The sequence below is a fragment of the Diabrotica undecimpunctata genome, chromosome 1 (genome assembly GCF_040954645.1).
Source record: "Diabrotica undecimpunctata isolate CICGRU chromosome 1, icDiaUnde3, whole genome shotgun sequence".
Classification (NCBI taxonomy): Eukaryota; Metazoa; Arthropoda; class Insecta; order Coleoptera; family Chrysomelidae; genus Diabrotica; species Diabrotica undecimpunctata.
Genome location: NC_092803.1, coordinates 181539883 through 181565467, shown reverse-complemented (window position 1 = coordinate 181565467; position 25585 = coordinate 181539883). Strand labels below are relative to the sequence as shown.

General features: G+C 33.3%; 1 protein-coding gene across 1 annotated transcript; it reads right to left on the bottom strand.

Annotated features, from left to right (window-relative positions):
- Nucleotides 1-718: 718 nt before the first annotated feature.
- Nucleotides 719-25293, bottom strand: LOC140441534 (retinol dehydrogenase 13-like). Its single transcript, XM_072532318.1, has 4 exons — nt 25101-25293; nt 23918-24241; nt 9833-10161; nt 719-988 (listed from the first exon to the last, which is right to left on the bottom strand). Exons 1-4 carry the CDS (start codon nt 25249-25251, stop codon nt 797-799), a joined length of 996 nt encoding a protein of 331 aa, XP_072388419.1. The 5' UTR covers nt 25252-25293; the 3' UTR covers nt 719-796.
- Between the last annotated feature and the right edge of the window lie 292 nt (nt 25294-25585).

Below are 25585 nucleotides of genomic sequence, written 5' to 3'. Positions count from 1 at the left end.
AGAGCCTTCGACATGCTCACACATATAGCCATGCCGAAGGTAATAAAGGAAATGGGAATACCTTACCAAGGAGAGGATCTGACGTCAGCATGCAGCACTCCTCAGTTGAATTTAACAGTATTTGGGATATCTTCATTTCAATTCAGAAACTTTCACCTCAGCACAAAAAATATTGATCTTTTGAAAAAGGTCACATTTAATTTCATAAGAACGAACCCAGAAACAAAGGTCCGACGATATTGACCTTTGCAAACATTTATGGATCAAAATAAATAATTCGTCCGATATAGAACTACGAGAAGTCAAATATTGTTACGTTGTTCTGTAGGTTCAGAGATTAAAGAGATAAGTAAAGCACGACGTGGTTTAACTAACTTTATTTAAACTCAAAACTCACTAAATTAAAGATACTATTTACTATATTAATAATTATTGCTTAAAAAACAATTCGCAGTCATACGTCGAGTCACCAATAGTAACAATCAAACCCACCTTTCTAGTTCTCAAAAAAAGCTGACTGGGACGATTGCCAAATCCATGGGGAAATTAGAAATTTTCGAAAACCAAAATTTTTATAATAATTATCGTTTTAAAATAAATTCATATAAATACAATTATTATTTTTAAACAAATTTGGTTTATATAATAATTAAATTTATTTGACTGCAGTACCTACTGCCTACTGTACCACTTTTTTAGTTTGCTTAACAAAACATGATTTATAAATAAAAACAAATCTATCACACTTTATTAAGAAAATGTATAACAATTTTTGCACAAAAACAATTGAACCTAATTATAATTTTTCATTCGGTTGGAGTTTTACCAATTTTTCTGAGGCGTTCCATATCTTACTACAAAGTACTTCGTTATCTGAGCCCTGAGGCTTATAACTTGGTAGAAATGCACCAACAAATTCTCCAGTAATATTTTTATATTCTTCTGAAACTACGATATTTACTGCAGTTTGACTGGCGTCTCTTGGAGTCTAAAATAATTTAAAAATATTTTATAATACCTGATGCAGATTTTATGAATAAATTATTAACAGTGTTGTTAGCGTCTGATTTATTCCTAAGAGTGGCAAACGCCCTTCAGAGGAGTCAAAGTCTTATAAGCATATTAGCATAACATCCTTTCTTTTAAAGAGTATAGAAAATATACTAAATACATAAATAAGTATAACACTTTAAGAAGAATAATTTAAGCTGTTTTATGACGTATATAGTTTCTCTCAATGTTCATTTCTCAACTAGTTGTTCTGCTGTATGTTGAATAATTTATACTTCTTGGTTTCGTTCTTTTTTGCAGGATTTAAGAGCTCTTGAAAATGCTACTTCTACCTTTTCATTAGTTCCTCTTTCTCGCTGATAATTGCTCCGTTTTTTTGCACACTGTTGTTCTTGTTATTATAGTTTGAACTTTGTTATATTTTTATATTTAACATTTCTCTCTTTTTTCTTCTACATATTCTTCTTGCATCCCGTCTTATATAAAAATATTATTACATTATTCTACTAACTACACAGTTATGATTGTAATGTAATCGTTGTAAAAAGGCATTCACATCACACGGTAAGATAACGCATTTCTTACATCCAGATACTAGATTTAAAGTACTATTATCCCCATCAATAATTTTAAAAGAACCGCAAAACTGTTGTTTTTGAGTACACGTTGAATGTTGTCTGCGATTTTTTGTGACAAAAGTTTAGATAATCATCATCATCATTCTGGCTTTACAACAAGAATTTCTCTCCAGTCGTCCCTATACATCGGCTTTCTCCGCCAAGCACGTATTGCCATATTTCTCATGTCTTCATCGATGTTATCAAGGAACCTTGTTCTGAGTCTTCCTCTTCTTCTCTGACTAATGGGTCTATCAAGGAGCATTTTTCTATCTGGGTCATTTTGTTCCATCCGCATTACATGCCCTATCCACCTCAGACGTCCTATCTTAATGTTTTATAGTATCAGGTTCCTGGTATATTCTATAAAGTTCGAAGTTGTATCGTCTTTTCCACACTCCATTTTTATTAACTGCTCCATAGATTTGCCTTAGCACTTTTCTTTCGAAACATCCTAACATGTTTTCATTATTGTTTGTTAGAGTCCAGGTCTCTGAACCATATGTTAGAACTGGGTGTATTATTGTTTTGTAGAGTTTTATTTTTGTATTTCTCGATATAATTGTGGATTTAAGGAGAAGATTGGGCCAAAAATAGCATCTGTTGGCCGTAAAAATTCTGCGGTTTATATCTGCGGTAGTATTATTTTCAGTGTTAAGGACGCTCCCAGATAAACAAATTCGTTCACTGCTTCGATGACGTCGTTTTCTATAACAAGTGGCTGTAGGGTTTGTGGTTGAGTGCTTATTTTCATATACTTCGTTTTGTTGGTGTTTATTATTAAACCCATTTTAATTTAGATGATACCCCCGCCAATTTGTTTGTTTTACATTAGTATAAGTTCCTTCAATGGGTGCTATCCATTCAGCAAATGGTTACTTCGTTGCCACGTGAATTAGTTCCTTTTTCAACCTTTATTGAACTTAATTAATTTGATCTTAATATAAATAAAATATTAAATAAAAAGTTAATATAGCTTAGCTTATAATGTCATAAAACATTTATTAATTCTAACACAGTACATCCAAGCGCAGATGCAGATACGGATCATAATCTATTACTAGCAAACGTCAACATTAAACTCAGGAAACCGGAGAAAAAAGTTAAAATCACCAAAATCAACATCAAAAACCTAAAAGACGACAACTGCCAACAGCAACTAAACGCAGAGATAAATAAATTAACTGAAGGAAGCGTTGAATGGACAGATATGAAAAAAGCCATACTAAAAGCGGAAAAGGAGGTCCTAGGCGAAGAAGAAAAAACCATTAAAAAAGACTGGATGACACCGGAAATAGTTGAGCTAATAACTGAAAAAAGAAAATACAAAAATAAAGATGAAAATAAATGTAAAACCATCAAGAATTAAATCAAATATGAAATTAGAAAGGCTAAGGAGGAATGGATGAACAAAGAATGCCAGGAATTGGAAGAACTCAGCAACAAACATGACACCTCAAACTTACATAAAAAAATGAAAGAACTTACAGGCAACACCAGACAAAGAAGAACACTCATAACAAGAGATAATAATGGAGAAATACTTACTGAAGAGAGCAAAATAAAGGAAGTATGGGAGCAATATATAATCCATCTGTTCCATGACGAGAGAGAAAATGAACAAGATATAGGTGAAGAAAAACAATACCTACAAATTTTACCCTCAGAAGTAAAGAATGCCCTACAGAATGCAAAACAAGGAAAAGCACCGGGTCCTGATCAAATTCCAGTTGAACTGTTAAAAGCCTTAGATGACGGTAATATAAAGAGACTCACCCGAATTCTCAACCACATATATGTAGAGGGCAACATCCCGGAAGAATGGCTTAAATCGATATTTTTACCTCTACTAAAAAACAACAATCCCAAATCATGTAATGACTATAGATTGATAAGCCTAATGTGCCACCCTTTAAAGATTCTCTTGAAAATTGTTCAAAACCGAATTTATAAGAAATGTGAGGAGCAGATAGATGAAACTCAGTTTGGCTTCAGAGGAGGCATGGGTACAAGAGAGGCATTATTTGCGTTGACGGTACTCTTGCAGAAATGTCGGGAATATAACAAGAGTGCATATGTATGCTTCATAGACTTTAGGAAGGCCTTTGACCGAGTGCAGCATATGAAGTTATTAGATGAATTAAAAAACATCAATTTAGACAAAAAAGACATTGAGTTTATTAAGGCTATATACTGGAACCAGAAAGCAGTAGTAAAGGTGAACGATATAGAAACAAATAATATACCGATTGCGAGAGGGGTTAGACAAGGATGCGTCTTGTCTCCGACGCTTTTCAACGTGTACTCACAGGTCATATTCAGAAAAGCCTTATGGGAAAGAAAAGAGGGAATAAGAATTGGTGGAGAAATCATAAACACCATGAGATTTGCAGATGACACGATAATTATGGCTGAGAGTATAGAAGAACTACAAACTTTACTAGATGCAATAAATAGTGAATGCATTCAAATGGGACTGGACATCAACACAGATAAGACCAAATTTATGATAGTATCAAAGAGTCCAATAAATAATGAACAACTAACTCTTGGTGGACAGCAAATAGAGATAATGACAAAATATAAATATCTGGGAGCTTACATCAACACAGAATTAGATCCAGACCAAGAGATCCTGGTACGAATAGAAATAGCAAGGGCAGCGTTCTTAAAATTCAAACAATTGTTCTGTGACAAAAATCTGAATACTGCGCCGAGACTGAGGTTTGTTGAATGTTACGTCTAGTCGCAACTATTGTACGGGGTAGAAACATGGACACTAAAAGCGCAAATAGTTAAAAAGATTGAAGCCTTTGAACTTTGGATATACCGGAGAATGTTGAGAATTCCATGGACTGCCAGGGTCACCAATGAGGAAGTGCTGAGAAGGATAGGTCGAGACAAAAAATTGTTGAGAACGATAAAAGTACGCAAGACTGCATATCTTGGACACGTACTAAGAAATAATAAATATAGTCTTCTGCAGGTCATCATGCAGAGTAGAGTCAATGGCAAAAAGGGAATAGGTAGAAAGAGGAAGTCATGGCTGCGAAATATTCGAGACTGGACAAACATGACTGTAGACGAATTATTCCACGTTGCAAAAGACAGAGAAGCTTTTAAAAATGTGGTCGCCAACCTCCGTTAATGGGGAGGGCATAGGAAGAAGAAGAAGAACACAGTAGAAAGTTCACTGTGTCAGCTAGTAAAATTATAAATATTACAACGGAATATAGGTGTAAATACTTTTTCTGATCCTGGTCTTATACCACTTTACTTTTGTAGCATTTCTACTTTCTTTTGTATGTATTAAAACACCGACGAATATTTTTAATGTATTTCTATTTGCTATCGTACATGTTAAAATACCAAAATATTTTTTCAATACTTTTGCATCGTTGGCAATGATAATATAAACATTTCTGGTTTGTGTATAATAATTTTTAATGCTTTCATTTGATCATGAAGCCGCTTTAGGATATTTTGCGCGTCAAATAAACAGGAATGAAGTCACTCTGTTTTTTCGTTATTCTTTTTTTGTCATGGGAAAATGTGTAGTGTAGTAGCAGTGTGGATTTTATCAATCTGCAATGGATCACCGAAGTGGTCACTTCATTGTTTCAAGTCCGGATTTTTTTTTAAAATCGTAATGGCTTTTCGTTTTTCGTTTTTGTCATGGAAATATACTATATTGTAGCAGTTAAATGTGGAGTTTAAGTGGAAGTTGGATTTTAAACTTGGAAAGGTAAAGACCATGGGTGTGTAATATTCAAAAAGCCGGCAGATTATGTTTGTGAAAAGGTGAATTCAATCAAATGCAAATGTGACAATTTTGTAGAATTTAATCATCGATTTGTTGTATGTGTTGTGTCCCATGAGGGAGATTTGTAAGCAGCGTTAAGCAGACGATTAAAGAGGTCCACATGGTTTCAAGGAGTGTTTGAAAAGCCAAGATTTGAAGATTGCAGTTTATTAACCCAAAGCCCGATAATCCAGTGTCCAACTTCGTCTATTTGTTTTCCCTGGTCACTTCAGATCAATCTGCAGCTTGAGTGAGACGCATTTGTGTTATTTTGCAGTATTTTGGATCCAGTTCCAACCCCAAAAACTTTTAAAGAAAATACATCGGCCAGTAATACTGTATCAAGGTACTTTTGTTAAAATTTTACTAAGTAAAAATATACATTTTCATTAATAATTGCTTTCATGACAAGTTGAAAAATTGTAATAAATAAAATTATAAATTTTATGGATTGACTAATTGTCATATTAATTATTCTTATCTTCTTTCTTCTTTTTTTTTAATGCAAATACTTTTAAAAATATAATAAATATCTCAAAAAGTTAAAAGTTTTAATATTTAATCTTGACATGTGACACTTAGCATTATCTTCTTTGGACATTTGGTACATAACCAAAAATTTGGAAATAATTGTTTTGTTTTATTTGTACTCAATGTAAGCTCCATTAAAAGATCTAGATATTTTCAATTTAGTAATAATTTAAATTCTTATAGTGTCCCCAACGTCTAGAGTTTGTTGTAAACCGATAGCCCCATTGTAAGTTGTTTTTGCATTTTGTTATTATTATCTGTATTTGTAACTGTTTGTGGTGAAGTGATAATAAATATGTACTGTTTCTTCCTAAACCAAGTGTAGTATTATTTCCTTTAAAAAGATTCTAACCATTTTTATATTTTTTAGGAAAGAAAAACCTTTCTTTCATCCAGCAGGAAGATTCTTGTAAACGGCGTCCAAATTTAAATAGTTTAGAAACCTTCTTGTGTTGTTTTGTCCAGGAAATCCATGTAAGTACTTTTTTGATTTTCTTCCTTTGTTGTTGCCCCTTTTCAGTCCCTTCTATTCACTTACTCACGACCCAGCTCTCCAACCAAACCAAGAGGTAGAAATTCGCATACGTTCCGGTTTGTTTTGTTGACCCTGTCTCCACCCCAATAATTTCTGTCCCCAGTTTTCAACCCTCTGTCAGTAATACCCATGTGGTAGGCAATATAACCGCTACACTTTTTAGATGCAACTACTTAGCGTAATCATACTGCACATATGCATATAAAAAATGGAATTTGGCGAAGAAGATAAAACTTTGAACTATACAAAATATACCAGGATCACGATATCGTAACATTTATTCAAATAGGATGGCTGCGTTGGATGGGACATGCCAAAAAATGGAATATTGTGAACTATCAAACAAAATAAGCAAACAAGTAGCAGTAGGAGAAAGAACAAGAGGAAAACCGATCTGAGATACATAGAACAAATGAGGAGCAGACTTTCTATATGCATTTTGTCCATTTTTTCAAATTTTCAACCAAAGGTGGCATCGCAAACTATATGTATAGAGCCACCATTTTGTGTCACGAAAGACGTTCTAAATGCATTCTGTTGTCTGTAAATTAAATGAAAAAAATACCTTGGACTTTCTATGTGCTGTATGTCCATTGACGGTAGACGAACTAAATGAAGTTTGTCCGTGCGCTAGGGACTAATTGCGATTTGATTGTCGTTGGCGGTCGTTGTCGTTGTATAGTTGGTGTCTATACTGTTATGTTTGTTTTATGTGCGTTTGTTTTTTCGATTTTCAACAAAACAATATAAAATAATGGATGTAGTTGTGACAGGAGATCATGTAGTTGGTGATACGGACCGCGGTAGCAGAAAAAGAAAAATACATCTAACTTCTAAAGAGCGTAAAAGCAATGTTAGGTAAGCTTTAATGACTTATAGGATACTTTTGTATTTTAGTGTTGTTTACACAATATCATCTTAAGTTCTTATGTTGTTGTCGTTAATATTTTAATATCATTCTCTTTTCAAGGCATTCAAATCATTATCCTAATTTGGAACATTTTGTTGATTTTTCCTGTCATCACCCTAATCGAAAAGATTTTTGCTGTAATGAAGTATTCGAAGACGATGTTAGGACAATTAGAAGTATGTTTTATGAAACAATAAACAAAAATATACAGGATAATCATTTGGGGCATTTTATGGATGTTGAAAAACCAGATAGAAGTCGGAACCGAAAAATAGAAAGAAAATCCCACAATTTCTTTATAAGACATCATGTAAGTTTTACTGTAATTCTTTGCTGTACGAAATTTTATTGATTTTCTAGACCCTTGCTGCATAATATTCTTTTTTTTAGGTTTGGAAGAATGGAAAAAAAATTACATTTGCCAGAAATTATTCTTATCCATATTTAGTGTCAGTCAGAGACGCGTAAATACTATTGCTCGAAAAATGCAATCTGGCAGTGGTATTGTTGAGAACCGTGGAGGGGACAAACGATCTTTTAAGAATGTTGAAAAATTTGAAGCTGTTAAAAAATTTATACCCAGTTTGAAAGGACATGAAAGTCATTACGGGCGTGCTAAATCTTGGCGCATTTATCTATCATCTGAAAATAATATTACTATTTTATGGAATCTGTACAATCAAAGTACTGCTGAGAATTTGAAAGTAAATTACAAGTATTTTAGTAGGATCTTTAATAGTCATTTTAATATTGCATTTGGAAGCCCCGCTACTGACGTATGTGGCTTTTGTGTCAGGACCCAAACTTCTATTAGCCTTTGTAAAGACAAAACTGAAATAGAGAAACTAAGAACTTCTCTACGTGTACATAAAATACGGGCCAAACAATTTTTTAAACTAATTAAGAAAAAACAGGAACACACTGTTTCCTACTGATTTGACCTTCAGCAGGATCAAGTCTTATCGAAAGTGCCCATTCAAGATGCATTTTACGCCCAGCAGTTGTCTTTTTATTGTTTTTGTGTAACCGACGTGGATATTAAAAAGCCAGTTTTCTACACCTGGATGGAACATCAAGCAAAAAGGGGATCTGCAGAAACAAGTTCTGCTCTACGTGATTTTCTTAATAAATCTGAATTTGGATCAGGTATAAAACAGTTAACACTATTCGCAGATGGTTGTGCGGGCAGAATAAAAATGCACACATGATGCATATGCTCATGCTATGGTTATACAGAGATGCCCCACAAAATATTAAATCTGTGGTACTTATTTTTCCGGTACGCGGACATTCATATTTGCCAGCGGACCGTGTTTTCGGGCAAATAGAAAAAGTTACACGATCCTACAGTACAATAAAAACCCCTACACAATATTATGAAATTTTCTCCAAGAAGGGAGAAGTTAAACAACTTGGTAGAGACTGGACTGTTTATGATATAAAAACTGCGTTAACCTGTTTAAAAAAAATTGAAGGAATCAGTGCAGCCAAACGAATTATTATTAAGAGATCACAAAATAACAACAATATTTTGCTTAAGACCGAACTGTTCTACAGAAATGATCCATCCAAACAATTCCAAACATTATTGAAACGTGGAAAAAAGCTTTCGACTTTACACTTACCTGCTGTAGAACTCTAAAACGAAATTAAACCAAAAAAACTCCAGAGCCTCTCGAAACTATTAGTGGAACCATCAGGGGTGAATTGGGTCAACGATCCTGAGCTAACATGGTTACAACCAATTCTTTCTGACACTGGTGAGCAAAATGACAATCAAGTTAACCTTGGTGAAACTGAGGATGATGACGTTATCAAAGGAGCTGAGTGCTGTCATTGCAATGATGATGACCATGGGGACCTTTATGATATGTAAAATGCCATTATTGTTCCATTCATTTTTAAACATTAATTTGTATTTAAAAATAAAATACTATTTTTATGAAGCTACTTGAGTTTTTTTACATCGTTACTACCAAAAGTCTGTCATACCGCTTGGTGTAGACAATCAAAATGCGTTTTGTCCAAGGATGACAATCTAAATGCAGTTTGTCCAACAGTTTTTTCAAGTTTTTTGGGATATTATCAATACTAGATTTTTAGCATTATAGGTATAATATTTGAATGATTTTTCATCCATATTTTAGGTATATCAGTTTTTCGTTCAATTCCTTGCCAAACGCATAACAGTTTTTCTCTATTTGCCAAATTTACAAAAAAGGACAAAATGCATATAGAAAGTCTGCTCCTCAAATAGAAAATTATATAACAACCTTAAAAATAAGAAAAAACTGTAAAAAAAAGCATGAAACAGATCAGAATGGAAAAAATCCTGGAATGGCCCAAAAGACTCAAAAAGCGCTTTTCAGCAAATATTGATGATGATATATAGCGTAAAATAAATTATAACACAGTATACTCCTTACCTGTCCAGCAAAGAAAACTACTATTTCCACAAAACACATTACCAAAACATCAAAAATATTTATATTCATATATTTTCGCGCTTGATTGAAAATATTTGTCTTAACTGCTCCAGGATGGTAACTGTTACACTTGATGTTATCCTTACGTAGTTTTTTCGCAAAAATATCTGAAGCTACTGCCGTAAAAAATTTTGATGCAAAATAGGTCGTCATATTATTTGATATAATAATGTTATCGTCTGTTACGTTTTCGATACATGTATAAGGAAAAAACGAAAACATTGATGATGTGAAAAGAATCTTGGGTTCTTCGGATTTTTTCAACAAGTCTACAAAAAAAATGCAAGTAAGTATTTACTATAGAGGAAGTTGCCTAAACCCGGGCCTCCACTTTGTTTTTGAATTTAAAAAAATTCAAATTAAAAAAAAATAAAACATTTTTCAATATATGAAGACCTGCCCGAAAAAACGTTGTAAGCGACAAATTTTGGTTAAGTGATTTTTCAGTGTAAAAACGTTCTTTATGCATTAAGCAAACTAGTGACACCATCTATTAGCAGTAATTTCAATTTAATACCCTCCTTACAGAACTACGAAACACGGCGCGAGTAGAAAAACGTTACTTGTGCATTAAACATGGCGGAGTGTGGAGAGTTATCGTCTACAACACGTGTCTTAAATCATCTAAATAAAGGTAAAAAAACGACAAATATATTTTGAAAACTGAGTGAAAGAGAAGCGTAAGCGCTTAAAAAACAGTGGACAACTTTATAATAATTATAAAAATGTTCCTGTTCCAGAAAAATTGCCTCCTAATGTGGTAAGTGAAAAAACGTTACATGTGTTAAAAATCTGTAAACTCATGTTTCCGTTTTTAGGCTAGATCTTGTGCCTGTTCGCTCAACGGATGTCAGTTAATTACGCTGGAAATGAGACAACTTATATGATAATTTCTATAAGAAAACATATAATAAACAGTCACAATATTTGGGGTTATGTATGGAAGTAGCGGAGCCAAAGAGAAGGAGGGTAGATGAAGTCACGTCAAAACGTCAGTGTACTGTAAAATATTAGTTGTTGATTACTGGAAAAAGACAACAGGTATGCCAAAAAAATGTTTTGTGAAACTTTTTCTAAAACAAAACGCAGAGTTTAAATTTTATTTGAAAAAATCAAGTCAAATCAAAAGTTGCTTGTCTATCATGGAAAGCATGTAAATCGGCCAACAAAAAGCAAAGAGTCTGTAAAAGACCTAATCAGACAACATATTTCGTCTTTTTCATCTCAAGAAAGCCACTATTCTCGAAACTCCAACAAAAAACAGTGGCTCAACCCTGACCTAAACATTAGCAGAATGTTTGAGCTCTTTAAAATATTGTATCCAGAAGTTGAAGTAAAATTCCATACTTAGAGAGAAATATTCAAAGAAGATTTGAATTTACGTTTTGGAGTTCCTCGCTTCGATACTTGCAAAGTATGTGATAAGAATTTTATTAAACTGAGTGCTGCAGAGAATGAGCAAGAACGGGAGAAGATTCAAACTGAATCCGAGCTAGATCACCGAAAAGCAGAAAGTGTATACTCATCTTTGAAAGCTGATGAAGAAGCAGCTAAGTTGAATTCTAATGTCATAGTTTTATGTGTGGATTTGCAACAAGTCATTTTTATACCTAACTTATCACATTCCGATGTTTATTACCAGCGTATTACCTCTGAAGCTACTATGTGTTGTTGGCATGAAACTGTAGCCAAGAGGGACAGTGCTGGAATATTTTCCTGTATTTTAAGGTATGTTCTTGAGAATTTTAAAAGACTAGAGGTTGGAGCGGAACGAAAACTTATACTATGGTCTGATCGATGTGTTGGTCAAAACAATAATTAGAAGATGATATCATTGTGTCACTATCTAATGTCAGCAAACTTCTTTACTGAAGTAAATCAAAATTTTTAGTAGCAGGACATAGTTTTACCGTGTGATAGGCATTTTGCTCTCATCGAAAACGTAAAAAAAGCAATCAGCCATATTCCACACAAGATGTACTTGAGCTAATCAAATCAGCAAGATCAAAAAAACCTTTTCAAGAGACCAAGAGGACGAGTTGCAGTCCGAAATACAGTTTACAAGCTTATTGAACCATTAATTGTAAGTTTGGGATCCTTTAATAAGGTTCGTATTTTCCTAAGTTAAAAACGTTCCAAGGAATATTGTGTATAAGTAGCGGAAAAACGTTGCATTTTCGTTAACACTAGGTACACATGTAAAGTTTTTCTTCTGAAAGAAATTACCTTTTGGTTTTCTGCGCTCATTAGTCTTTTGTTTTGTGTTATTTATATTCAACATTATTACCTTAATAATAATACACACAAGCACCACTTAAATTCACAAAATTTAGTAAATAATATTGTCAAAATATTTTTTTGCTATTATCTGAGAAATTTCATTTTGTCGGTTTCAACGTTTTTCCGGGCAGGTCATCATATACCTTACTATGTTTTAAATATGTGTCTATTTTATTTATATTTTTTTATTAAGTTTTGTAGGCGTGACATTTTTTTTTCTTGAACATTGCATTTTTGTATGTTCGAGAAATGTCTCCTAATGTAGGCTCCTAAAAAAATATTAGAGAAAATTTTAAGAAAAACTTAAAAATAAAACACTAACAATTTAAATGAACGAAATTGTAATTTTACATTGAAAATTTAATAATTGACAGTCAAGTACGACAATAATCGCATATATAGTTGTCTTTTAACCCAACGCTCTCCTTTACAGGCATCTGCAAATTTAACATAAAACAAACACTCCGCGTCCTTTTCAACTGTGTAGGAAGATACACCTGGTGGAATTTCTAACTCAGAAGAACCTGAGGATATGATGTCGTGCGAGTCTTTTCCGGAGCTAAATTCTCCCTTGAACTTAAGACTTTTCTTAGCTTTCTCTTTTCTTTGCAACGGGAGACATTTTGAACCACGACCTTTACCACGTGTCGGTTGTTTACTGGTCTTAGCTAATTTCTCCTCTATAATTGTTGCAGCCTCTTTTAATTGCAATTTGTAAGGAGAAGTAATAAGTGCTAAACTGGTTGCTTTACGTCCTCTAGTAGAAGCTCTTTTCTTAATTTTCGGTATAGGGTTGATACGAAATGCGATTGTATGGAAAAATTTTTGTTGTGTTCCATGTTTATTATGAGGTTGGCTCTGGGTAGATGACTTTGGCGAACAACTAAATCAGATACGCTTGATGTTGATGGTACAGCCAGTTCAACTTCAATACTATTCAACTCAGATGCTCTTGATGTTGATGGTACAGCCACGTCAACTTCAACACCATTCAATTTTAAGTTTCACTGGAATTTAATTCTCTCTGCTCGTCTAGTTCCTGGGAAATGGTAGAATTTGGAGCAAGCTGTTGATTCTTACATGCCTCCACATTGTATTCAGATTCGTGAATATGTTTCGGTTAATAGGAAAAATTCCAGTATCTCTAAAGCCATTGATAGCTATATCAGCCTTCTGATATTTAATGTAGGCTCTCCCAAAAAGCTCCATTACATCATAAGCACTAACAGGCCGATTACTATGTCGTAGCCATTGTCGAATTTCTTCGCTGTACATGGCTTTTAGAGGTCCCATGAATGTCCTACCAAGTGGTTGTATTTTGTGTAATGAATGGGGTGGGAGTGATACAATTGAAACATAGTTTTGTCTGGCCAAATCAATTAAGTCGATATTTTGGGTGTGATTGAAATGTCTGTCTAAGTTGAGAAGGGCAGGATTCTCTTTCGAAGGTTTTACAACTGCTATAAACTGCTGGAACCACATTGTAAACAGATTTGCTTGTATTCATCCTGAGGGATGTGCCGCAAATATAATTTTCGGTGGAACCCCTTTTTTTAGTTGATAGCTTAAATTCTTGCGTGGAAAAATGACTAAAGCGGGAACGAAGATTTCAGTTGCATTCATACAGGCAACGATTGTAATGAGAGATCCACGCTCAGAAGATGTCAGTGCAGCCTTTTTCCATGCAAACCAATTACTTTGACTGTACGATAGATATACCACTTTCATCTACATTGAAAATTCTATCGGGGATAAATTTTTCTTTGTCATAAATTTTTCTCCAAAGTCTCTATAAAATCCAAGTAGTTGGCTGTATACCATCGTTTAAAAAAACATACAGAAGTTAAAACACTTTGGTCAGTCCTTTTTTTTTTGATAATTTTCCTTTTCTCACTACTCGAGAATGCTTTGCTTTTATTATTTAAAAAAAAAACATACAGAAGTTAAAACACTTCACCATTGTATTTAGGTATATAAAAACATATATTTAAAACTTTTACAAGTGTCGTCAAAATTTATACAGTAGCAGCAAAAAGTTTTCGACCTAATCAGATCATCTTCAGTGCCTTATGTACTTGAAGCTAACAATGAATTTGTGGCTATGATATCCATATATGGGTTTACATCTTTCCAAAATTAAATTATATATAATTATGTATATATACCCATACATGGATGTCATAGCCACAAATTCATTGTTAGCTTCAAGTACATAAGGCACTGAAGATGATCTGATTAGATCAAAAAAGTTATGCTGCTACTGTCTAAATTTTGACGACTCTTGTAAAAGTTTTAACTATGTTTTTATATACCTACATCCAATGGTGAAGTGTTTTAACTTCTGTATGTTTTTTTTAAATAATAAAATCAAAGCATTCTCGAGTAGTGAGAAAAGGAAAATTACCAAAAAAAAAAGGACTGACCAAAGTGTTTCAAACTTACATCTCAAACGAAGACAGTGACTCATCTGGGTCTTACACAATTGGTACAGCTTCCAGCGAGGATTATAGTGATGCAGTTTACATGTCAAATAAATATAATAAAAATAAAGTTGCCAAAATAAGTGAGACAGAGCCATGTGAAGAACTAAATGCAAGTTTTAGTCCCAGTGGTTTGCTGATTACACCGGAGTTAATAGTATCAACCAAAAACGTCGACAGGCCATTAATGCAAAAGCACAAGAAGTTACCAGAGATTTATTTAGTGCACAATCTCATAGCTCAGCAAAACCAAAACCAAATTTAACAAAAGATTCATGGTACTGTTTCTTGTGTGATGAAGATAGAGTGGCTGATATGCGCAAGTGTTTTTGTTATAATAAGTATATCCACGAGGAATGTATAGGATTAACAAAAGACGACAAGGATATATTTGTATGTCCTCGATGTGTGTAAATGTGCGATATATGTACTTAATGTATTGACAAATTTTTGTTTTTAATATGAATAAAAGTTTCTTTATTCTGTATTTATTCTTTAATTCTTAGGTTTAAAATTTATTATCCACGTAAATTTCTTTAACAAATGAAACTGGCCTTATTCAGTTACCAGTTTCAAATAAGATCAAATATTCAAGATTTATTCAATGTTAAAATTTTATATTTCTTTATTTATTTATTAAGTATTTTATCGTAATATTCGATAGCTAAAATGTTAGGCAATACGTATACAAGACTTTTCCCCCCATATTTTATTTAGGTAGGTATGCTAAGCTCGAAAGTCGAGCTTAGCATACCTACCTAGAAAGCTCGAAGGGATCATTTTGGCCCCAAGTTCCTAAATCAATAAAATCCAAGTTTAGAATTAACTATTTATTTGGGAATAAACAAAAAATAAAAATAAACAGTTTTAAGAAATTATATAAACTCTTGACCATAGAATTTGATTAAATTTTTTAGTTTCATTTTAAACATTTGGAACACCATACAGTTTGTAGTTTTTGGCATTTGCCGCACATTGCCATGTTACAGCCGTGGCACTCATTGGAAGTATGATTTCCTTTACAAAACATTTTTTACTGACATTTTTTTCTTTTTTGGCTAGTAACAGTGCTGGTGGTTGGTAAATCCGGTGGTGCTGGGTATAGTACCAGATTTCGGGAGGCAAGGTATGGAGCCCGTAATTCTTCACACAGCTGAAGAATAAACTTACGACGACTGATTTTACTTCCAGTAACTTCTTTATAAATAATCCATGCATTTATTGCTCCTAAGTCAAGAATGTTATAAAACACGTGCATTGGCTATCGTCTTTAAGCAACTTTTGTAGTATAAAGACGCGCCATTTGGTCCACTACATCAACCCCGTATTTTGTTTTATTATAAAAACTTACTGTTTGAGGAAGTTTTTTTCCATCGACAGCAACATCCACTGATTGATGTAATGAGCTCAACAAAAGCACATTTTTGTGACTCTTTCCTTGGTATGCAGTAAGTGTTATCTTTTCGTCGCTCTGGAATATATGGGTAACATATAAAATTCTCCATTTTTACTCTTTACGCTTGGAGGAACCTCCTTTCTGTTGCGATTCAAAGTACCCACAAGACTTGTTGATTTTTTTTTGCAATGCCTTGGCCAATTTTAACGATGGAAAGTAGTTATCTGTCGTAACATTTTTGCCCTTTCCCAGTTGATTTTCCATTAACTGCAAAACAACATGTTCACCAACACTTGTATCTTTCTTGCGTAGATGATCAGTGCCAGTATAAGGGTAACCATTTACAATATATTTTGATTCCACGCATGTCAAAAGCCAAAATTTTATGCCAAACTTATCCGGCTTATTTGATATGTACTGTGTGAACGGGCACCTGGCTTTAGATGGAAGTAGTTGTTCGTCCACAGTAAGGTTTATTCCTGGTTTGTAACATGCACCACTATTTTCTATAAATCCATTCCAAACCGCAGAGGCTAGAGCAAATTTGTCGGTTTTCAATCGTTCAGATCTCGTTTGCTTTATGTCAAATCTGAGATATTTTATAATATCCTTGAATCTGTCTCGTGGCATAGTTTGCCTAAAAACTGAGGACCCAATACTGTTGACCACAAGCTGTTGGTTGGGAAATTTTTGGCGCCGTAGACTCCTCTTGCGTACATAATAGCAAGGGCAGCCTCCAGTTCTTCCAAAGTTATAGTCCATGTGTCATTTTTCAAACATCGATGTGCTTCTGCAATAGTGCATTCTTTTATATGACGTAACATGCTGTTGTTGATTATTAGATGCCAAGCACTTACCACACAATTGTTCCTCACGTTCCTTTTTGCATACGACGTAGGACCTGATTCCTCTCGATAAATGTGTTGAGCGCGGCGTCCTGTAATGAGCAAACATTCAATGAATATGAAGATACTAAAAATCATAATCTTACCAGGTACTGATCCAGAATCAATAACTTTCCACGTTGTTTCGTCTTTCGATTGTTCGGTGTCTCCCATTGAAATAGTTTTTCCTTGTTGACCTCTTTTTCTCTTGTGACTTGGCTTAGATGCACTTGGATTCACGATAAAATTAGCTGACTCGTGCTATTGAATTGTAGAAGCACTGTTTACCTAAATTGGTGAGTCTTGTACAATAAAACTTTTTAACTGCTCTGAAGCATCAGAGTCACTTGAATCATTATTTTGTGGTGGTACGTATTGTTCATCGTCTGACTCATTATTTTCTGCAAATTCAGATTCACCTCCCGAAACATCTTCTTGTATTTTTCGTATTTCTTCAAGAAGTTCAAGCTCTGATAGTCCACGACGAGACATCTTTACAGTCGTCTTGAATTTTCACAATTGAACGAATGTTTCAATATTCTAGAAACGAGAGTCAGCAGAACCTAATAAGCAGCTCAATAAACAAAATACTTTCAAGGAACAAACAGTATGTAACAAAATACCTTCTAGGAATAAACGTACATAAACATAATTTTATCTATCCGACAGAAAGTTAAAAGAAATCGTCAAATTTCCGAGAAAACGATAATAATTAATACAGGACCAGTTTGGCCCCTTCAGACTTCTATGGTAGGTTTGTTAGAAAATCCATTTAATAAATTTAGTAAACAATATTTTTTTGCGTTAAATAAGACTTTGTATCAAAATTAAAAGTCATAAAATATGAAATTATTATTGTGTCAAATAAAAGAACTACAATAACTTCAAATCGGAACAGGGGCCAAACTGGCCCGTCCGACTTTTTAGTGTTAAACCTTAACGTACTTACCTTAAATGTTTACACGCTTTAAAAATACTCTTCTTTCCATTCTTTGATTTATTATTATTCAACACCGATTGAACTGCTATTGAGTATTAAAAATATTTGGTACTTGCGTATTTGATGGTACACCCTGTATATTTGCTAGCGTAAATGGATGGCTTTAAAATATCAAGGTCTATTGGTGGTTATTCATGTTTTTATTTCACTAATCAAGTTAATTTAAAAGTATTAATAGGTTCTACATGTAACTTAATTTTATATTTTAATATTAAGTAATTTAAATTTGGAAACCGGTTCAATATCTTATTGTGACGGAAGTTGTTACCCTCTAAAACAAAACATGTGTACATGTAGTCGGTTCGCGGTAGTAACTTTTATAATGTACTTTTTTACCGAATTAAATTATTAAATTTAGCTGATGCAAATAATAATATATGAAATGTACATCAAGATATTTTCTTTAATATGAATTTGGACTCAAGAAAAGCGACCGAAAAAACCTCTCAGACTAGTCGCACCTTAGCTGGCTATCAACCTTTCAGAACTTAGTAAAATAAATGGATCAATTATCTTATATACTAAAACGCTAAGCCCTTTTCTTGTCCACCACTTTACTCAAAAACCATATTAGATAATTAAAATATTTTTTCGGAATATTATTAGTATTACGTATGAGATTGTCAAGATATACTTTTGGTACAAAAATTCACTTCCGGTTTTGAGATGACCGGAAGTTAAAATTTACTTTAAGTTTTAGACCCCACAATGTATATATGGATCGAAAGGTCTCGTCGAGACGAATCTAAATATGTACTTCCGGTTGCGATCCGACACCGGAAGTGACCCGAAACGCGCATAAAACGTCAAGAGCAAATCTGTCACCGGATTCGTGATCAGCATGCAAAATTAACTGCTAAATTAACTGCTAAATGATATCCATGTCGACATTTGATGAACTAAATTAGTTTTTATTAGTCAAATCAATAGTGAATTCAACGTAGAGTTCAAAAATGTAAGTTCACGAAATTATCATTTATAGTTTTTGAGTTATTGATAAAAATATTTTTACTTATTTTTTCTCGCAAAATAAAAATTTCATTTAAAAAACTCGATGTCGAGTTGGTCCGCTAGTATTTTCTATGCAGGTTTTAGAGTTTCTATAGTTATATTATTAGAAGTATTTTATATCTAAGTGACAGAGAATCTGCATCTTAAATACGGCCTTTTTAGAGGTACCGTAAAATGGGATTACTTTGCACCATTTTTTTAGTTTTATTTTCTTAGAATGGATATAACGTCACTCGAAAGATCTGACCTTTTTATTATAAATATCTATTGAACAGGTTTGTAATATAGCTCTTATTATAGTAATTTTTGAAGCAAAGTATACCCTAGAAAAGTGATACTTTAAAAGAAGCATAAAGAACTTGGCTACATTTTTGATGAATAACCTTAATTATAACGATAATAGTAAAAATAAAGTTTAAAACTAATCCCACCACAATTTGTCGCATTCTGGAACAATATACAATCCTCGTCTGGAAATTTTCTTGTGAGGGTTTATGGCGCCAATTACATTGTCCCACGAATACCATATTTCGTCGCGTTTTTCTGGTCATTTTAAAAACTTTAACGATTTTGACATGGCATTGATCATCACCTCATCATTTTCTATTGCTGTTACTACTCCAGGGTAAACATGATCTTCATGGGTCTTCCACGGGTCTCTCCGGTGGTCCTAGTCAAGAAGAATGACGAAACGACAAGGTTCTGTGTGGACCAACGTTTGTTGAAGAATGTTACCAAGAAAGATAGTTATCCTCTGCCTCGGATCGATGATACGTTGGATACATTGGCTGGAAGTAAATTGTTTCCTATTTTGGATTTGAAGTCTAGATACTTGCAGGTAGAAATGGAACCAGTAGATATAGAGAAGACAGCCTTCAACACAGGATCTGGATTGTGGCAATTCAACGTTATGCGATTTGGACTCTGTAATGCTCCTGCGTAATTTGAGAGAGGCTTATGGAGAACGCGTTGCGAGGATTATCAGAATTATCCGACGTTTGAGATCACCATTGCGAAGGCTTCTCGACCTTCTGCAATATGGAATAATTGTCCTGCATTTGATATCTGAGTCCATTCACGAATGTTTTTTTAACCAAGAAACTTGTTTTCTTCCTACACCTCTATGGCCCTCTATTTTGCCTTTAAGGATCAGTTGTAATATTTTATATCGACTTTTTTTTACTATATGTCCCAGATAAGACATTTTTCGATGTTCAACAGTCTTTAGCAGTTCTCTATCTTTGTTGACGCTCCTTAGTACTTCTTCATTAGTTTTCCTTGCTGTCCAAGGTATCTTCAGCATTCGTCTATGAACCCACATTTCTAATGCTTCAATTTTATTCATGATACTTTTAGCGTCCACACTTCTGCACTATACAAAAGTACGGACCAAACATAGCACTTAAACCATTCTTTGTCTTAGTTCTAAACTAAGATGATTATTGCGAAGAAATGACTCCATTTTCATAAAAGTAGTTTTAGTCATTGCTATTCTACGTTTTATTTCTATGTCTGGATCTAGTTGGTCCATTATCACAGTTCCCAAATATGTCATTTTGTGAACGTTCTCAACTTGGACTCCGTTTAATTGAAGCTTTTCATCGGGATGTGGGTCATGATTAAGCACTAAAAATTTGGTTTTGTTTGAGTTTATTTTAATGCCCATTTCCTCTCCTACCTGGTTAATATGATCAAGCAGAATTTGGAGACCTTCAATATTATCTGACAGAATTACTGTATCGTACATATCTAATCACATTAAGTACTTCCCCGTTGATTTTTATTTCATATGGTTGTCTCTCAAATGCCTTTTTAAATAACTGGTCCGAGTAAACATTAAACAATGTTGGCGACAAAATGCAAACTTGTCTGACTCCTTGTTGTATGGAGATCTAATCGGTGTAATTATCTCCAATTTTTATGACAGCAGTTTGATTCCAGTACAAATTTTTAATGACATGAATATCCTTGTCATCTATTCCGATATTTTTCAGTATTTGCATTACTTTTACATGCTGTACTTTATCGAATGCCTTTTTGAAGTTTACGAAACATGCAAATATTTTCTTTGATCACGGCATTTTTGTAATAGGATGTTAAGCGCAAAAAGTGCTTCCCTAGTTCCGATAGCATTTCTAAAACCAAATTGGGTATCTTCGAGATCTTCTTCGCATTTGCGTCTAATTCTGTTGTGAAGTATTCTTAGGAAAATTTTAAAAGTGTTAGGCTAATTAATCGATATTCTGAGCATTTTCTCGCATTGTGTTTTTTAGATATTGCGAGAAAGATGGATTTGAGCCAATCTGTGGGAATCACTCCGGTGTTATATATTGAAATAAAAAGTTTTACTACTACTTTTATGTTATCATCCTCTATTAGTTTCAGCAACTCGGTTGGTGTATCATCTGGACCACAAGCTTTTCTTATTTTAGCATTATTAATAGCGTGTTCTACCTCGCATTTCATAATTCCTAGGCCGTCAGTACAGTTTTGGTAGAATTCGGCAATATTATTCCTGTCGTCTTCAAACAACTCTGATATATACAGCTGCCATTCTTTTCTTATTTCGTGCTCATTTACAATAATTTTGTTATTATTGTCAATGAGTACAGAGAGACCTCATTTTTTAAATATGTTACTCATTTCTTTTAGTTTTTTGGGCATATTAAATAAGTCGTGTTTAGATAATACATCCTTCATTTCGTCGCACCTTTCACTCAACTATTTTTTTTGGCTAATTTGATCTCCTTTTTTTATTCTTCTCTGCAGTTGTCTATATTGTGTTTCATTAGATTTTATCAGTTAACTTTGTTCCATTAATTTCAAGATGTCGTCTGTCATCCATTTATTTTCCTTGATTAACTTTTTTCTATAATCATTGTTTGTGAAAATTTCGTTAACTTGGTTTTTAAATTCACTCCGTAGTTCTTCTGGATCTTCTAGTTGTTCTCCGATGTTTTTTATTCTATTGTTAAATTCTTTTTTAATGTTACATATGTTTTATGTTTTTTTCGTCAAAGCTAAGTACATTGGATTTTGTTTTTTCTCGCTGAATTCGTTTTAACCTTAGTTTAATATATGCTACAAGTGGTTGATGATCAGATCCAATATCTACCCCAGGAAATGTAGTGACTCTTTTGACGGCATTTCGGAAACGCTCATTTACAAGTATATGGTCTATTCGATTTCTTGAGGAGTCAGGGTTATTGCCATCATCAAATGGGGCTTTCAAACTGTATAGTCGTCGCTTGGGTAGTTTATACCAGTTATTTGCAATGATCATATCGTTTTCTTTACAAAATTCATACAATCTCTGTCCTTGATCGTTAGGTTGTCCTAGACCATAAGGACCTACAATCTAACCTCGTCGACCTTTGTCAATTTTTGCATTGAAGTCGCCTATAGTATATAAAATTTCGTGTTTATTAAGTTTCTTTAAGATGTCTTGGATCTGATCATACCACTTCTCGACTGCATCGTCATATTTTCCATTTGACTGAAACCGATCTATTCCAGAGAATTTGTGATAGACTATGCATATAGAAAACAAGAATTACAGCCTATTATCCATAATCGAATGGAATGGTAAAGCGGATGAGTAAGACAGTTGGCAAGTATTTGACAAAAATGGTGTCCAATCATCAGCTAGACTGGGACCAATGTCTTCCGTTCTTCGCAATGGCCTACAGATACGCTGTTAATGAATCAATAGGCCAAACATTAGCAAAAGTGCTATTCGGACGCAAGATGTGACTACCTTGTGATCTAGAGTTTTAATGTCGACCTGGATAAGATGTAGCTGGCGAAGATTACGTGGACGAGTTGCAAATAAGAATGGACGACATACACGAGTTGATCCGTTCCCATCTTCAGATCGCTAGCGATTGTTGTTCTCCCAAGTTGCATCAGTTCTGGAGAATATCAACGATGTTATCTACCGAATAATCAAGATTCTGAGGAAAAAGCTGATGATAGTACACCATAACCGGCTGACGTCATTCGAAAGAGACCACGACGTAGATGAAGAAGTGGAAGTAAACCAAGTCCAAGAAGTATATAACCCCACGTTTGAGAAATTCATGGGAGCCTATGGAGGTACCGATAAAGTAAGGCACGATGTTACCACTAAGAAAAGTAAGATCTACACGCACTTCACTAAAGACGCACAAGGTTTGACATCTATTTTTCGAAGAAAGTTTGGTCGAGTTGCAGAACTATAATTCTAACTACCAGCTCTTGGAAAAGCTTTGAAACTCCAAGATGCATCACGTTACCTTTTCTATCTGGTAACGAAAGACACTGCCCATGAGCAACCTACCTACCAAGATGTATGGGAAGCATTACTTTAGTTGAGAGAGCACGTACTGGAGTGCGACGTGCAAAAGTTAGCCATGCCAAAGCCAATTAGATTGGGGGGTTGTCCAAAATTAGGTGAAGGAGATCTTCAAAGATATTAAAGTCCAGGTACTAGTCTATTGCAATTTGCATAGTCGGAGAGAAAACCGTCCCTTGTCACTTTTATACAACAAGAAGCTATAAAAGAGGGTCTAGTTATCGATACTAGCATCCAGTTCTTCCAGTGATTCCAGGAACCATCTCTTAAGGAGGAAGCAATGTTACGCCACACTCTCCCAACCTAACAATCGAACGCAGACGCAGCGTCGCCAGAAACTGACCGAAAGATCGAGAAAAAGAAAGGTAGAAAATTCCAGTGACGTTTCGATGCAGAGCGGAACCCTATAAATACAAAGAAGTTAGATTTTTAAGTTTAGTCTAAAATAAACTGTTGTATTGCCTAAGCTGTAAAATAAATTAATGTTGTGTTTATTCTCTCAATTAGAATAAGTGTAAAACACTGTCATAAATTATATAGTGTATATAAATAAATAAATAAATAACTACGTTATCAACCTGTTACGTTAGAATATTGCTTTGATTTTCACCAATGAAAACAAAACTGTTGAAAATACTTACCGATGAGTAAATGTGTCAGCAAAAATGGACTGTAGTAATTTATTTGCATGACTAGATTTAAACCATCCACAGTAGGTTTATCATCACATCTCCCTATTCCAACATTATTTATCAATAAATCTACTTTTTCTTCAGTTTTCTTTAGTTTCTCAACAAAATTTCTAACCGATTTGAAAGACGCAAAATCTACATACTCAAGAACAAAATTTGAGCTTTTTGTTTTCTGAATGATAGAATTTTTAACACTTTCAGTTATTATTTTGTCTGCTACTATAACTCTACAACCCCTTGATAGAAGTGATAGTACTATTTCTTGTCCAATTCCTGCAAAATAAGATATGCCGATTATATGTAGGTATACCTATATATATATATATATATATATATATATATATATATATATATATATATATATATATATATATATATAACAAGAAGTCGAGACACTTCTCAATGATGGCGATTAAGGTGAACTTGTAGCATTTTAAAATTCCTTGGTATATATTGAAATCCCCTCGTATATGTTAAAATACCAAAAAGTATTTGCAATCCTCTTATATTTATATATATATATATATATATATATATATATATATATATATATTATATGTACAGATATACGTACATATATATATATATATATATATATATATATATATATATATATATATATATATATATATATATATATATATATATATGAAATAGAGTAATGAGGGGACAGCGATATGAAATGCTTAAATGGATAATGTAGGGAGAGAGACGTGGAGAAAAGAGTATTTAAAGAAGGAGAGTGTCTTAGTTGAAAAATTCAAATAGCTTTACAAATAGAACTTTTTCGAGCAACGTTAGATAGACTGAAGATAGTGATGATAATAGAGAGACGGCACTTAAAAAAGAGGATAGCCTTAGAAAGTGGCTTCCACTATCTACCACTGGACTATTTAGAACAGCATTAAATAAAGTGAAAATAGCTATATTAGTCGTCAACATCTTTGGGAATAGGCTTCTTCAAAAGAAGATTTTTAAGTTTTAAAAATTTTAAAAATTCGTTCACCTAATTATAAACTTATATGATATTTATATACTTATTATAAATATATGCTTATATAAGTCAAGGTGAATACTAGTAACTGAATTATTAAATAAAACAAACAGAAATAAAATTAGGACTACATCTTACCTAAACTTCCACCTGTGACTACAGCGGTCTTCCCCACTAAACACACATTGCTGTTACATTTTATACAACAATATTTGAAAACAAAATTTAAGAGAATGAAAACACCTATTATTAAAACTACTGGCCAATTAGGTACACTTGTTACAAACATAGTCACTGTGATAATCAATATTAACTGAAAAAAAGTAAATAAATCGGAAATTAAAGGTCAGTTTTATATGAATATACGATAGAGATACATCATTTCGATTTTAATTTATAGTCCAGTAAATTTTTTGATAGTTTATGAATAGGTATATGAATTTTGTTTATGAATATATATATATATATATATATATATATATATATATATATATATATATATATATATATATATATATATATATATATATATATATATATATATATATATATATATATATATATATATATATATATATATATATATATATATATATATATATAAGTAAAATGTAATGGCATGT